The sequence below is a fragment of the Leptodactylus fuscus genome, chromosome 2, assembly GCF_031893055.1.
Source record: "Leptodactylus fuscus isolate aLepFus1 chromosome 2, aLepFus1.hap2, whole genome shotgun sequence".
In the NCBI taxonomy this organism is placed as follows: domain Eukaryota; kingdom Metazoa; phylum Chordata; class Amphibia; order Anura; family Leptodactylidae; genus Leptodactylus; species Leptodactylus fuscus.
In genome coordinates this window covers 227460612-227477917 of record NC_134266.1, presented here as the reverse complement: position 1 = coordinate 227477917, position 17306 = coordinate 227460612, and the positions used below count along the sequence as shown (strand labels likewise).

Sequence of the window (17306 nt, the reverse complement as noted above, 5' to 3'; positions counted from 1 at the left end):
CTGTACTACATGGCCTGGCCCCAGTACATGACAGGTAATGATGTGCAGGGCCCAGTGAGGGGTCTCCGGGCCCCCAGTCAGGTGCACATCCTTCTCCTGTACTACATGGCCTGGCCCCAGTACATGACAGGTAATGATGTGCAGGGCCCAGTGAGGGGTCTCGGGCCCCCAGCCAGGTGCACATCCTTCTCCTGTACTACATGGCCTCAGCCCCAGTACATGACAGGTAATGATGTGCAGTGCAGGGCCCAGTGAGGGGTCTCCGGGCCCCCAGTCAGGTGCACATCCTTCTCCTGTACTACACGGCCTGGCCCCAGTACATGACAGGTAATGATGTGCAGGGCCCAGTGAGGGGTCTCCGGGCCCCCAGTCAGGTGCACATCCTGCTCCTGTACTACACGGCCTGGCCCCAGTACATGACAGGTAATGATGTGCAGGGCCCAGTGAGGGGTCTCCGGGCCCCCAGTCAGGTGCACATCCTTCTCCTGTACTACATGGCCTCAGCCCCAGTACATGACAGGTAATGATGTGCAGGGCCCAGTGAGGGGTCTCGGACCCCCAGTCAGGTGCACATCCTGCTCCTGTACTACACGGCCTGGCCCCAGTACATGACAGGTAATGATGTGCAGGGCCCAGTGAGGGGTCTCCGGGCCCCCAGTCAGGTGCACATCCTTCTCCTGTACTACATGGCCTGGCCCCAGTACATGACAGGTAATGATGTGCAGGGCCCAGTGAGGGGTCTCGGGCCCCCAGTCAGGTGCACATCCTGCTCCTGTACTACACGGCCTGGCCCCAGTACATGACAGGTAATGATGTGCAGGGCCCAGTGAGGGGTCTCCGGGCCCCCAGTCAGGTGCACATCCTTCTCCTGTACTACATGGCCTGGCCCCAGTACATGACAGGTAATGATGTGCAGGGCCCAGTGAGGGGTCTCCGGGCCCCCAGTCAGGTGCACATCCTTCTCCTGTACTACATGGCCTGGCCCCAGTACATGACAGGTAATGATGTGCAGGGCCCAGTGAGGGGTCTCGGGCCCCCAGCCATGTGCACATCCTTCTCCTGTACTACATGGCCTCAGCCCCAGTACATGACAGGTAATGATGTGCAGTGCAGGGCCCAGTGAGGGGTCTCCGGGCCCCCAGTCAGGTGCACATCCTTCTCCTGTACTACACGGCCTGGCCCCAGTACATGACAGGTAATGATGTGCAGGGCCCAGTGAGGGGTCTCCGGGCCCCCAGTCAGGTGCACATCCTGCTCCTGTACTACACGGCCTGGCCCCAGTACATGACAGGTAATGATGTGCAGGGCCCAGTGAGGGGTCTCGGGCCCCCAGTCAGGTGCACATCCTGCTTCTGTACTACACGGCTTGGCCCCAGTACATGACAGGTAATGATGTGCAGGGCCCAGTGAGGGGTCTCGGCCCCCCAGCCAGGTGCACATCCCGCTCCTGTACTACACGGCCTGGCCCCAGTACATGACAGGTAATGATGTGCAGGGCCCAGTGAGGGGTCTCCGGGCCCCCAGTCAGGTGCACATCCTTCTCCTGTACTACATGGCCTCAGCCCCAGTACATGACAGGTAATGATGTGCAGGGCCCAGTGAGGGGTCTCGGGCCCCCAGTCAGGTGCACATCCTTCTCCTGTACTACACGGCCTGGCCCCAGTACATGACAGGTAATGATGTGCAGTGCAGGGCCCAGTGAGGGGTCTCGGGCCCCCAGTCAGGTGCACATCCTGCTCCTGTAGTACACGGCCTGGCCCCAGTACATGACAGGTAATGATGTGCAGGGCCCAGTGAGGGGTCTCCGGGCCCCCAGTCAGGTGCACATCCTTCTCCTGTACTACATGGCCTCAGCCCCAGTACATGACAGGTAATGATGTGCAGGGCCCAGTGAGGGGTCTCGGGCCCCCAGTCAGGTGCACATCCTTCTCCTGTACTACACGGCCTGGCCCCAGTACATGACAGGTAATGATGTGCAGTGCAGGGCCCAGTGAGGGGTCTCGGGCCCCCAGTCAGGTGCACATCCTGCTCCTGTAGTACACGGCCTGGCCCCAGTACATGACAGGTAATGATGTGCAGGGCCCAGTGAGGGGTCTCCGGGCCCCCAGTCAGGTGCACATCCTTCTCCTGTACTACATGGCCTCAGCCCCAGTACATGACAGGTAATGATGTGCAGGGCCCAGTGAGGGGTCTCCGGGCCCCCAGTCAGGTGCACATCCTGCTCCTGTACTACATGGCCTCAGCCAGACAGTGGGAGGGCCCGGGCTGCTCTCTCAGCCAATCAGCGGCCGGGGGCGGGGCCGGAGTTACACATGACTGACAGCTCAGGTTTAAATGCCAAGAGTTTAGCGCTGGGTGAAGTGTCCGGATCTGGTGTGATCGGGCAGCACAGACCTGTCTACAGCCGGGAGACCTGCACTGCACCTGGGCACTGCGGCATGGCACTCAAAGTCTGCATCATTGGCTCTGGCAACTGGTTAGTATGTGCACCTGTGTGATCCTGTATGTTATTCCCAGGGCTGGGGGGGATCAGCTGCTGGAGCTGTGCACTGTCACCCCATACAGTATCATGTGATCCTGGGGATCTGATAGAAATGCCTTTGTTTCTTGTTCATTGAGCAGCAGCAGGAGGTCATAATCCACCCACAACAATATACATGCTGAGCTCTGCTCCCACAGATCCTTCTGTGTACAGTCACAAGACTAGGAGAGCTCATCTGATGGTTCTTCCTTTCACTTACTATTGTTGTTTATGCATCATGTATTTCCTATATATGTATTTATAGGCAGACATCATATCTGATTGGCATATATTATATAGCACACTTCACTACTGTGGGGTTTATAGTATATTTTGCCTGCCTTGTATACACCCATCAGGTTTCACGCTTGTTATTCCAGGCACTATAGACTACTGGAAAAACTACCGTACCCCATACCTCTAGTCAGGTGTTCAAAGACAATATAGTAACCTGTAAAACTGCTCTGCTCAAAGTTCTTCAAGACCTTGTATACTGTAAGTGTTCACTGTGATCCAGTCTATTCCACATTGTTATCTGCGGGATATCTTGTGTGCTCATGACATAACCTCTGCTCTATGGTCTAAGTGCTGAAGAGAGCAAATTCCACCTGGTAACACAGTCTCCTCTTACACCACACTGAGGTGCCCTCCTACATGTTACAGGGAGCTGCTGGAGGACAAACCCCAAATCATAAGGCTCATATTATTTTGGGATAGGACAGACATAACTTTTTTTGTTGTGAACAGGTTAGGGCACTTTGTAAATCCTGTATTCTCTGCTTTGGCATGACCCCGGAGTTCTTGGCACTGGGACTGTTTATTTACTTGCATACATCCGCATAGTCTATATAGACACATGGCCGTGCTAAGCCAATATAGAGTTTCATTGTTAGGAATCATATGTAATATAAATAATAGGTACATACACAAAACTTGTGTTTTACCCTTTAGTGTATATGTGGAGTTGTGAATACTGTAGGAGTGAATTGTGCTGAGCAATGTTACTTGTTGTCCCATCAGTCTCATGTACAGTATTTGGAGTACAGATAACACACCCTGAGTTGTCTTCTACAAGGGATGGTAAATTGGCATACTGTACGTTAATGGAAAGTTTAGTGGCCATGTATACTTGTAGTTAGCGCTTTTGGACAGAGCTGTGGAGCTAGTAGGCCAAGTCTTCAACTCCGACTCCTCTGTACTGCCACAGTCTGACACCGACTCCTCCTCTGATTCCTTCATTTATGGCTGACAGCCATGGTCAGATAGATCCTGTAAATCATTAAAAAGCCAGTGATTGATTCCTATGAAAGTCAATATGTGATAAACTATACCTCTAATTAATTATACATTCCTAATAATAATTGTATAATATAATTAATGAATTTATTTTGGAGCCAGAGTCAGTAACTTTTTCCAACTCTGACTCCACAGCCCTAGTTTTGGCATTTATAAAGGGTGTAGTAGTTTGTAGGGGATGAAGGGACCAATGACAAGATGGAAAATAACAGGATAGGTGTTTCATGTCCATTTTTGATGGTCAGTGTGATTTGTTTTGCATTTGTTTTTAACACTATAAATAGTAATTTTATTGGTCTCTTTTTTTGTGATGTGTGAATAAACCCTTGAAGTAGACAGTGTAAAGCCAGCCGTACCATTATGTTATTGTTGATTGTCATGAGGTGACCATTAACATCTATAATGTCCATTTACATGTTCCAATTAGGACATCTTTAGCAACATCCATTATTGGATGAAGTGAAAAAAGTGTCTGAGGCAGAGACCCCACGTTACAAAAACACAGCTTTTTTAAAATTTTTGTTGCAGATTTTCTTGCAGTTTTTTGACCCAAAGCCAGGAATAGCTCAAATATGATTAGGAAATATATAGGGCAGTGATGGCAAAACTTTTAGAGACCGAGTGCCCAAACTGCAACTCCAACCCACTAAATTATTGCAAAGTGCAAACGCGGAAATTTAACCTTAATACTATGCAGATCCACAATTGCGGACAGTTACAGACCCGCAAAATACAGTCATATGAATGGGGCTTTACTGAGCTTTCAATAATACAAACAACTTTGTACTGAAAAGTAATAGTTTACTTTTGAATAATAATGTTCACTATTTACATCGCACAGGATCTGTTTTATTGTGACCATGCAATGTTATTACAGCCTGTACTAATATCATGTCTACTATAAAACAGATACTGTGTGATATAAATAGTGAATGGCCCCCCAACACAATGCAGTCTGCCCCACAGAGAAACCCCATGCAGTACAATGCACTCCACAGTGGTCCCCACACACAGTGTTATACTTACCCGCAGTCCCACGAAGAGCAGCCGGGTGTCCTCCTCCTTCTGATTGCAGGTGCTGATGACGTCATCGCGCCTTCGTCGGGAAGAGGTCACACTCTGCTTTCAATGTAAGCCGCGGACTTGCGACTCACACTGACAGTTTTGAGCTGTATGTGCATTTGTCCCACTAGATCCAGTGTGGCTTAGGGGGCTCCGTAACCATTGGGCCATTTTGTCCCTATGGTTAAAGTGGCCCTACCATGCAAGTGGGTCATAACAGATTAGCTGATAATCCGTAGACAGCCTGGAACAGACAAGATGTTTTTGTTTTTGGGAAATGGTTCTAAGGAGAATGCATGAGAAGCCATCTGTTCGAGGAGTGGCGTGATATTGTTAGTGCTGCAGTACAGGGAATACAATTTATGGTAAAGGATTACAGAATAGAGAGATTGTAAAGATGGAACACTATGATTAAAGAGTAACTCTGAATGCAGGACAATGGGATGCAATTATCAGGCAAAATGCTAAACAAACTGTAACTCGCCATCTTAACGCAACCTTAACGCTAAGGCCCCATGTTGTGGAACTGCAGCTTCTTTTGTTGCAGATTTTGCTATGGTTTTTTGAGTCAAAGCCACGAATGGATTGAGCAGAAGGTAGAAATATAAATATTCCCTATATACAGTATTTCCCATTCCTTTTGTAGCCATTCTTGGGTTTTCTGGGCTATAAATATTGCTAATCTATCACAACGGTGGGAGACCAACACTCAGGAACCCCATAAATTAGTTGTTCTCAGCAGCTAATGCACAGAGAATGGAACAGGAAGAAGACAGCGCTGTTCTCTGTCTGGTGGCTAGTTCAGGTATTACAGATCAGCTCCCATTCATTTGAATGGGACCTAAGCTACAGGGACTTGGTTTTGCTGCTACTCAGAAGATAGAGCTGTCTGCTACCTGGTACATTCTCTGTGTATCAGCTGTCGAGAACCGCTAAACATTGGGGGACCGAGTGTCAGATCCCTACAGATCTGATATTAGTGACCTTTAAGATATTACTAGAGATGAGCGAGTACTGTTCGGATCAGCCGATCCGAACAGCAAGCTCCATAGAAATGAATGGATGCACCTGGTACTTCCGCTTTGACGGCGGCCGGCCGCTTAACCCCCCGCGTGCCGGCTACGTCCATTCATTTCTATGTGAGCGTGCTGTTCGGATCGGCTGATCCGAACAGTACTCGCTCATCTCTAGATATTACTTTAAGCTTTGAAAACTGCTTTAGGCTGGGGCTGCACATAGCGTAAGTGCCGCGGCAGAAACGCTGTGGACAAAAAATGCGGCATTTTACAGTCACAGAAAGGTGGATGGGATTCTAGCTAATCCCATCCCTAATTTGTGTTAAAATACACGATCGGATATGTGGTGATTTCCAAAACTGTTGCAGTGTTGGAAATTGCAGCATGTCTATTATACCTACAGGCATAATTGAAGCAGAAAGTCTGCAGAGGAAAACTCTCTGAACTCTCTGTCAAAAGCGCTGCAGGAAAAAACGCAATATTTCCCGCAGAGCTTTTTTGCTGCATGACGTCATGTGGGTCCTTAGCCTTAAAGACCAATTTAGGCTGAGGCCCCACATTGCATAAATGCAGCTTTTTTTGTTGTGGTTTTTTGAGCCAAAGTCAAGAATGGCTACAAAAGAAATGAGAAATATATAGGAACTTCTTATACTTCTACCTTCTGCTCAATCCACTCCTGACTTTAGCTCAAAAAATCTTTAGGCTGGGGAAAACTCCATGAACTTTCTGTTCAAAGCGCTGCGGGAAGAACCGCAATACGTTCACGCTGCAGTTGTTCCCACAGCGTTTCCAGCTCGTGGGTCCTTAGGCTAAGGCCCCACAGTGCGGAAACGCAACTTATTTTACTGCGGTTTTTTTTTAGCCAAAGCCAAACATGGCTACAGAGGGAATGGGAAATATAGGAAGTTCTTATACTTCTCCGTTCTGCTCAGTCCACTCCTAGTTTTGGCTAAAAAAAAAACGCAACAAAATCTACAACAAAATAAGCTGCATTTCCGCAACGTGGGGCTTCAGCCTTATTCAGCCTCCATTATACTCAGTACTACATTTCTGTTCAGTAGGCTCCTGAGGCCTTCCAAGTGGTTCTTGCTTGGAGTCAGAATTTTATCATTTAAACATGAATTCACTTTTCCACTGTGTACCAGATTTACTCTTTTTTTTTTTTGTTCCGCTTACCCTACTTGATTCGGGTACTATATATTATATTATATTATAATATAATATAATATTATATTACTTTACTCTGCAGAAAGTACCTGCTTCATCCAGCTAGTTGTCACCTTTGACATGCTTGGCATTTAGCCTGAAGCGAAATGGGGGGGAAAAAAGTGGAAAAACAACAAAAGCTGCCGCAGCGAGCACTCTGGTATCATGCAGTGGAAGGGGGCTGGAGAGGTACCTTGTGTGTCCTCCCAGAGTGGGCCGATCCTTCTGCTTGGCTATCTTCTTTAGCCAGAAGTCCTCGCTGGCTCTGACGTCCCGTCATGGGACTGCTGAGGCCTATCGGCGGCCATAAGAATATCAAAATAGAAAAACTTGCATGAAAAAGAAAAAAAATGTTGTTATATAATTTCATGGGGAATTGAAACAATTACAAAAACAGACCTACCAAAAGTGGTGGCCGGATCCCTTAAATTTACATGGTAGCAAAGATGTTTCTGCAACAATATTGAACAATCTGCCTTCATGTCTAAATATTCTTCTGCTGTTTTTATTATTTTTCTGCCTACACATTAAATCTCTTACCTTTATGTAATTTGGGGCAGTAGGGCTGGACTACCCATTAGAGTATTAGGGTAAGTTCACACGGGTTTTTTCGTCAGGCTTTTGAGGCCGTATCCACCTCAAAATCCTGACCAAAAAGATGGCTCCCATTTAAATCAATGGGAGCCGGTCAGTTCTTTTTTTCCAGGAGCCGTTTGTTCCAGCTCCAGGAAAAAGAAGCGAGATGCTCATTCTTTTAGGTGGCTTGGCCTCGCAACATCCGCCTGAAGACACTCCCTCCCGACTAGGCCCATTCATTTGGGCCTAATCCGGAGTGGAGTGCGCAACTGGATAGCGGTGCAGTGCATCGGCATCCAGTCGCAGCTACCCGTATTTTGGACCGGAACCTGAGGCGGAGAACTTACTCTTATAGGGCTTAGGCCCACCAGAGGATTCTAACGCAATAATAGGCCCAGCAGAAGACAATGCAATTTGAAGGCTATTAGGGTCTATTTCCTACCAGTTAATGGAGGGGGAACCACAGGAGCTTCTGTCCCACACTGTGTGTAGGTATTTCACCCATTTTCTGATGCTCCTATGGTCTCACCATCTCTAGTTAGAGCAGTCCATGTTTTCAGAACATGATGTTGCATCTTCACAATATCCTGTAGAACACCATCCATTTCTTGAGCTGTTATAGAATCCATGAGGTGGTATAGGAAGATATTATATCACATATTATGTGTCTGATATTCTTGCTAGGACCCATGAAGTCCCTGCTATCTATCTCAGCCTGTGTTTCTTGCAGCCTGAGCCTAATTGAGCGGTAATAATAGGAACGCGGACTAATGGCCACCTTTGTGTCCAGTCACCTCTGCGGTGGTTTTAGATAAACTGATGGAGTGCACTTTTACTTCCCATTTATGGCATTTATATCAAAGGATCACATGGAATATTGTCATTGTGTAAATTATTCACCTTGACGACAGAATTCGCACATACAGGAACCCATCAGAGTACAGGTTGCCTTTAGCTGAGGGAATGCTAACTAATGTCCTATTGTAGATAAGCCAGCCTTCATGTGGCATACTTCCCCCTCCCTCATGATTCTTGTGAGAGGGTAACAGAGGACAGTGAACTTGACTCGTAAATTCTCTTTGGGAACATAGGAGAAGAGCTATGGTATGTGCCCATTAGCGTGTGTGGCATCTTGATTGGCAATTTAGGGAGGGGAGTTTAGCGGGCACAATTGTATGCATTGATATGGCAGAAACAGTACTACTGACCATGCTTTGCCCACTAAGCAACCCAAGGAATTGCACAGGGCCCCAGAGATTATATACTCTGACTATATACTGACTGGTAGTTTTTTCCCTTTGATATTGGCCATTGCAGATGGTATTGGTCTATGTTTAGTAATACTCACCGCTCCTCCTCTTCAGCCCAGCATGAATTGCATCTGGACATGACACACAACAGTTCCTGAAGTCACTCCACGATGGCAGGGAGCATACTGTGTGTGAGGGCACTAAGGGGGCAGTAAACTGTGGGTGTGGGTACTAGAGGGACGTATAAGAGAGCCCCACACATAACTTTGTTTGGGGTGCCAAAATTGCTAAATCTGTTCCTGATGGTGATTCTACTCTACTCTATCTATCTATCTATCTATCTATCTATCTATCTATCTATCTATCTATCTATCTATCTAATTTAGTAGTGGTTGGGTTGATGCACTCAACCATTCCTGTATCTCCCATAAACTATAATGAAGATGGCCCACTGATCCTACTGTGTATTCTCTGTTGGACACAGGGCATTGAATGTAATATGCAGCTGCTGGCTTGAGTATGAATTTTTCATAATGTGATTGGTTGACCATTGTGCACTTTACCTATGAAAAAATAATATGGAGACCAGAAATGTCTTAGTATTAGTGGCATCAGAGTGGAGACTGTGATGGGAGCTAGTGTCCAGGGGTAGGCAACCTTCAGCACTTCAGCTGCTGTGAAACTACAACTCCCAGCATGCTCCATTCACTCCCATGGGAGTTCTTAGAATAGCAGAGCAAGTATGCATGCTGGGAGTTGTAGTTTTACAACAGCTGGAGTGCTGAAGGTTGCCTACCCCTGTAATAGAACATGCTACCTTCATACCCGGTCCTATATGATCCCACATTGTGCATGAAGCCTAATGCCAAAATCATGTTGCACTGTGTTAAAATAATATTCACCATATAGTTATTGATGTTTTACCTGCCAGGTTAGAGCCATATTCAACACAAAGTTTTTGTTATCACTATTTTAATGCTGCTAAAATGAAGTGTCTTAGCTATACGCTCTCTGGTACTGGAATCTGCAGGGGTACAGGCATCCATCTGTTGTCTACTTCTTGCTGACCAGTTCTGCATTAGTAAAAAGGATGAGAGCATGCAAGATCAGACTACATAGGGTTTTATGTAGTCTATTACCATGGAGACATACAAGTCTGCAATGGAGCTGCGGAAACAAAACAATAGATTTTAAGTGAGGATTAATTACAAAGTTGCTTTATTTTTCCTCTTGGGTGCGCTATAACAGTAACACATACATTGGTTGTGACCTTCCTGTTATCATCCTCTAAGTGATAGAATAACCACAGCCTACAATCACCCCATAACAAAATATACCGTATGTAATATTCTGTGCTTGCAAATAAACTAGACATCATGAGCGCAATGAGTTCAGATCAGTTTCGAAGATTTCCTTTCATCGCAGCGTCAGCCTGATAGAAGAATTGTTCCCTGGGCCTTGAGCAGTAATAATATTTCTGTTCATTCATGGACTTTTGCCTCGATTAACATATTTATGTCTGTGCAGGGGATCTGCCATTGCGAAGATTGTCGGGGACAATGCGGCGAAGCTCCCTCAGTTTGATAATGTGGTGAATATGTGGGTATTTGAGGAGCTAATATCAGGAAAGAAACTGACTGAGATCATCAACACTCAACACGAGAACGTGAAATATCTCCCAGGGCACAAACTTCCAGCCAACGTGGTAAGTGCGCATTTCATTGTTCTTTATTTGTATCCTGGAATGACTCCTCTGACTCCAGCGTCTTCTTTTTAATAACTGGAAATAACAGACTGCGAGGTTTTGGTCTTCTTAATTCTTTTTTTTTTAATTTTTTTTTTACTTCTAGCCCTGGTATAATAGCGCTCTCCTATAGTAGTCCCCTTATATATAACGGTCCCCCTTATAGTAGCCTGCTTATACTTAACAGCCCCCCTTATATATAGCAGTCTCCCCCTTATAACAGCTTCTTTTGTATATAATAATTCCTCTCTTAAAATAGTGCCCCTTATATATAATTCCTCCATTATAAATACTAGCCCCCTTATATTTAATAGTTGCCCCACTATAAATATTTGCCCCTTATCAGGTAATCCCTATCCCTTACCATAAAAAAAAAATTAAAAAATCTTGTACTCTCCTTATCGCGCTCCCACGATGAGCGGAGCAGCCGCAGACTCTCCCTGTAGTAGTGGCGCAGGTAGCGCGATGTAATGACATTACCACGACATCCTGTGCGATACCGGCGGTCTCCTATGACAGAACATGGACTGTTCAGCTACCTGCTCTGTGATAGAATTAGGCTAAGGCCCCATGGGACGATTTGCAGACTTTCGTCTGCAGAGTTTTCCTGTGCAAACTTTGTCCCTGTTATACCTATATGGAAACCGCCAGCATTTCATTAGGTATAATCGACATGCTGTGATTTACAAAAACACAACAGTTTTTCCGCTGTGGATATTTTTTGCAATGGGTGGATGGGATTAGCTAGAATCCTATGCACTTTGCAAGTGCTGTAAAATACCACCAAATCAAGGCATTTACACTGGCAACATATTGGCATCTGTGACAACTGTGTTGAGCGATTCATCCACCAATGCCTACGGATGGGGAATTGTGTTGGGTAGAGGAATTATCGCTACTTATATGTCTTATCTACTGCACTTATCCTTTCTGACAACCTACATTTTCCTTCAAAATAAGTTTTGCTGAGTTATATGGCAATAAAGTGTCAGGCTGATTTCTTGCTTTGTTCTAAGTTAAGGTGGGATAGTAGCAAAAGGACTGTGGAGGGTTGGAAATTGATATATCATCAATGCCTTAACCGAGACAACCCCCTTAAAGAGGATCTTTCAACACCTCTTTTCATCTTTTTCATCGGATTCTGGCACAGTCAGGGGCGGACCCAGGGCCGGGCAAGCCAGGCAACTGCCTTGGGCCCCGTGACGCGACCCGGACCTAACAAAATGCAGGTCGGGTCGGTCGGTTAGAAGCGCGAGGCCCTTAAAGGGGCTCTATAAGCAAAATCATGCTGATAGAGCCCCACATATGCGTGAACAGCCTTTAAAAACACTACACTACCTCCCCCCCCCCCCCCCCGGTTTAAAATAAACCCCCAAAACAGAATATGCTCAACTTACCAAACTTGCGCCGGGAGCGGGCATTCAGGGTCCGACGTCATCTTCAACCACGCCTCCTCTTCCAGCGATGTCCTCAGGTCCCGTCTAACTCGCAAACTGACATTTATCAATCTCAGTTCGCTAGTTAGATGGTGCCCGCCCCCCGTGCATGTTTGGTAAGTTTTATTCTGTTTTATTTTTAACCCCCAGACGCACGGGTAAGTAGGGCCCCGCCAAAGTCAATTGCCCAGGGCCCCATAAAGCCTGGATCCGCCACTGGGCACAGTTGGACTTTTCTCTAGCCCTCACCATTCCCAAACAATTAATGCAGTTAGTTTTGGTGCTTAACTTAACTGTAATGACAAGTGGGTGGTGTCGGCAGGAGTTGTCAAGAGGGTGTTAACTCAGAGCTCGAACACTGTTTGCTTTTGATTGGAGCTCATGGAGTCATGTTCCCTTGCCTGCCACTGGTGGGGGCTACAGAGAAAATGTCAGTGGTTCTGTAAACAGTGGAGGGGCTAATATTGAAGGATGGAAAGACCTGGAGCTGGTAGGTTCTAACTAACATTACACATGCGCTGGTCTACACCTAAGAGAAAAGTCTGATGAACCTGCCGATTTTGTAGAGTACAGCCCACTTTAACGTGTGAGGGCCCTTTGGCTCTTCCCCAGTAGATGATGTGAGAGGAAGGAAAGATTGGATCACCATAATTTCACCATCTTTATCCTGTTCAGCTATATCTGGCAGCAACTTGCTCTACTCCTTCCATCGAAACCCTTACGTGATCCACCCCCTGAGCACTTATGTATATGGGGGAGTTGGGAAGAAAAGCTACTTATTTGACCAGCAACTATTAGGCTTAGTTTACACTGTGCTTTTTTGCTCAAAAACTGTGCATGTTTTTTAACTGCAGTTATTAGTAGCAGATATTAGTATGTATGTCACCTATATGCTAATGACCATTAAACTGAAAACCTTTGGCCTACTGGCTGCAACCATACAGGTGAGATGTATGTGCTACCTGGGCTACCCATTACTGTCATTACAAACCACACACTGTTCTTCAGCAAAAATGAAGTGTTATCCCAATCTTAAAGATGTATGGGCACCATAAATTATTCAAATGTGTGTCTTGGAAATGTGTGTTTCCGTGAAAAGTGCTACTGCACCTAATGTCTGGTGTTCTTCAGTTGCAGTACTCAGGTTAACAAATGATCTATTTCACGAAGGCCTTCAGTGTGTGTGTGTGTGTATATATATATATATATATATATATACTTTCTATATTGCACGTCATACCTATTCTTCTTGTTATATAGCCATACCTTGCAGTTTTTCAGAGTTTAGCAACCCCTTGTTTAAGCCTAGTGGGGACTAAGGAGACACATAACTACAGGTCATATCATCCTCATGGAACGTATCCAGGGGACGAGTATTGAGATAGTCAAGACTTATACCTGGGTGTGATCCTCAATAATAAGATGGACTGGGCTGATCACCTGGATATGCTGCACAGAAAGGGCCACAGCAGGCTCTACCTGCTCAGGAGGCTGAAGGTCTTTGGAGTCCAGGGGCCACTTCTTAGGGCCTTTTTCAACTCTGTGGTAGCATAAGCCATCTTCTTCGGAGTGGCCTGCTGGGGGAGTAGCATACCAGCCAGGGATAGAAATAGACTTGACAAGCTGGTTAGAAGGGCCAGCTCTGGCCTGTGAGCCCCCTGGACCCAGTACATGTGGTGGGTGACAGAAGGATACTGTCCGTGGTGAGCTCCATGCTGGAGAACAACTCCCATCCCACGTATGAGACCGTGACAGCACTGGGCAGTACTGTAAGTGACCGACTGCTTCACCCCTAGTGTGAGAAGGAGCTATAGGAGATCTTTTCTCCCAACCGCGGTCAGGCTGTATAATCTACATCAGGCCAAATAAAGATCACTCCGCACAGAGAACTAAATGATCCTGAGTCGTTCTTTTTCTTCTTAGTTGTTATGACTCCTACTATCTTTTCTATCTGTTGTTCTGAGCTTGTATGTGTCTTTCTTGTAATATATTACTGTATTATCCATGCTGCTGTAACACACTGAATTTCCCCATGGTGGGACTATTAAAGGATTATTTTATCTTATCTTATCTTGGAACGGAGTGTGGTCAATACTGTAAGACTCATCACAATCACCTATTGCATATTATAATGTTACAATAAAAGCATTGCATAAATCAAAGCAGATAATCCATTAAGAAATATATGCAAAGTTTTAAGAAAATCTGTTACGGAATTGTTATTTTATAAGGAAAACAAGCATTTACTAAAACAGACCTTTCAGGAGAGGTGACGGGTCTCTTTAATGGTTGGTTGAAATGTGCTGGTGATATATAGAAGGTGCCACCGTGATGATTCAGGCTTGTCAATGAATAAAGTAATATGATGGATGACAACTCCGCGGATGTAATAAAATTGTTTACGACTATATTTGCTTTACCTCTGTGGAGCAGAATAATGTAAATTGATGCCTTGGACTATATAACCAGTTTACATAACATTCTCTTTATTCTCACGCAAGAAGGCATGTTCTGATCAATCTTTACATTTCAAGGCAGTCTAGGAGATTATCAAAACCAACAAGACCATTTTATTGCTCACTAATGCAACATGGCCTTTGCCCTGGACACATAAAACCCACTTATCAATCAGAATGCAATGTTTTGCTTGGTTTGCTCTGATGTACTACAGACTGAGTGTATGAATGCATGAATGACTGATAGATCCACATGACCTCAGTCATTTGTCGCTGTTGACCTCTCACGAGTCATTGGTAAGCCAAATTGCTGTTTATCGCAGCTGAAATTGTATATTTGGTGGAGTGGCTATTGGAAATATACTTTACTGTACTGGAAAAATTGTAGTGATCTGACTACATATTAGGCCAGGGTTCATACGGGGTACTTTGGACTGGAATTTGATCCGGAGGCCGCCTCAGGTTCCGGTACAAAATACGGGTAGCTGCAACTGGATGCTGGTGCTATGCATCGGCATTTAGTCACGCACTCTGCTCTGGATTAGGCCCATGTGAGTGGGCCTAGTCGGGAGGAGGGAGTGTCTTCAGGTCTTCGCGAATCCGTCTTAAGAATGATCATATCGCTTCTTTTTTTATGACTGACCGGCTCCCACTGATTTCAATGGGAGCCGTATTTTTGCTCACGATTTTTGAGGCGGATTCAGCCTCAAAATCCCGACCAAAATACCCCATGTGAACTCTGCCTTATAAAGGAGTTCTCGTGGACTAGAACATTTATGGCCTAACCTTAGAACAGGCCTGCCCCCAGTGCACCAACCAGTGCCATACCCTAGGTTCACACTAGCGTTCGAGGTTCCATTCTTCAGGTCTGCTTGGGGACATGAAAAAATGGAAACCCTGTCCACTTAAAAAGTGGGTATTGATGTGGGGTCCGCCGGGTTTCATCCTGAAATTGGCAGAGAGAAAAGTCTTGCTTGAGTCCACGAACAGTCACACAACACCAATGTGTCCGTAGCCTTATTTGCATAATATTTCTAAGTTGTTTTTTTCCAAATAAAAACTCTATATAGAATAACGATATGATGTGTATCACTATAATGTGCTCTGTTAGATGGTGGTGATCCTTGTATATGCTTGGGAGAGGTGCCTTTAAAAAAAAAAAAATGTTTCCTAGCAGAATTATTGCAATTATTTATTTATTTATTTATTTATTTATTATAAATGTAGATTGTGAGCCCCACATAGAGCTCACAATGTACATTTTTCCCTATCAGTATGTCTTTGGAATATGGGATGGAAATCCATGCAAACACGGGGAGAACATACAAACTCCTTGCAGATGGTTTTCTGCCCTGGGCAGGATTTGAGCACCAGGACTCCAGCGCTGCAAGGCTGCAGTGCTAACCACTGAGCCACCATGTGGCCCCCGCAATTATCTACTTATAATGGCACCACTCTGTTGTTGAGAATAGGTCTGTGCGTGTCAATATAGGGAGAATCTGATAGTCATGAGAATGAGATATTCAGGAGAATACAGTATAGCTTCTGCTGTGTTCCCAGTGAAAGAAGCCGGGATATCATTTAGGCTACACATAGGCTTTTCATTATATTTCATGTGCAGCAGCATTTATTAACAGTATAAAAGAGGTATAGACTCTGAGCAGTGAGGGGAACGGAATTAGATACGCATCAACCCCTTCCATTTTGGTCTGTCCTGTTTTTATCTCTATCCTTAAGATGGAGAAGAGCAAAACAGGATGGTAAGATGCTTTTCTAATTGCTTTCCCCTCGCTATTTGGAACCATTTTTCTTCATTCACAACTGCCTTATACTTTCTGGGTTTTTTTTCTATCCCATCAGAATTATTTTCCATCCATTCTGTCAGGCTTCTGGATTTCTTTACAGAAAAAATGCAGAGTCTGCAGGATTTTATTTAAAAATTTTTTTATCTACTAAAAGTAATGGAATCCATACAGAATGGCCGGATCCTTTCCTTTATTTTTAACATTGCAATGGGAGTATCTCATATTGGTATCTGTTTGTTTGGGGGGGGGGGATTGTGATCTCCAATTAAATGCAGACATATCTACAGAGATCTAGCAGGTCTGAATGAACTCCCATGATCATTGGTTGGTGTAGGGGATGCATGGTTATACTTGTCATTCTCAGGCCTCCTGACTCTCAGATTTCATACATTGCTTTTCACACGAAATCTGAATTAAACTAGTGTGTGGCAGTCAGGAGAAAACATGCATTCTGTAATGTACATTTTCCAGCCTGACCCCATTCAAATAAGCACAATGAGCTTTTTAAGATGAATTTGTGATGGGGTTTTGTTGAGTCACACCATGGGTTACAATGTTCTCAGTGAGCTGCCACTGATTTTATCACTTCTGCATGTACAGCTCTCCTTTTCTCTCTATTTTGTATTGTAAGGGAGAATGTGGTGCTGTCAATGCAGTTGTTTGTGATGTGTGTGACTATTGTGTGTCTATCCTGATTTTCTAAATGGTAACTGAGGTAGGGAATATAAAATGAAATATAGGCTAGTGCTCTGCTCTCTCCTTCAGTCCCATAGAATTTCAATGGGGCACACATGCTCGTCCAATTCTCCATTCAGGCTCCTTTTTATTGCAGTGAAGAAGAATGGGGGCTTGGGACACTGTTTTGGTCAGCGATGGGGGTCAGTCCCAGTAATGTGGTCCCCAGCGTTCATACGTGAATCACCCATCCTGTGTGTTGC

The 17306-nt window shown here is 45.2% G+C and overlaps 1 protein-coding gene across 1 annotated transcript in view; it reads left to right on the top strand.

The window, feature by feature from the left end:
* Nucleotides 1-2337: 2337 nt before the first annotated feature.
* The window catches only part of GPD1 (glycerol-3-phosphate dehydrogenase 1), a 37488-nt gene continuing 22519 nt past the window's right edge, over nucleotides 2338-17306 (top strand). The window contains exons 1-2 of the mRNA XM_075265726.1: nucleotides 2338-2476; nucleotides 10455-10632. Of these exons, the coding sequence (XP_075121827.1) occupies nucleotides 2439-2476; nucleotides 10455-10632 (216 nt within the window). The 5' untranslated portion in view covers nucleotides 2338-2438. The remainder of the gene's footprint in view (nucleotides 2477-10454; nucleotides 10633-17306) is intronic.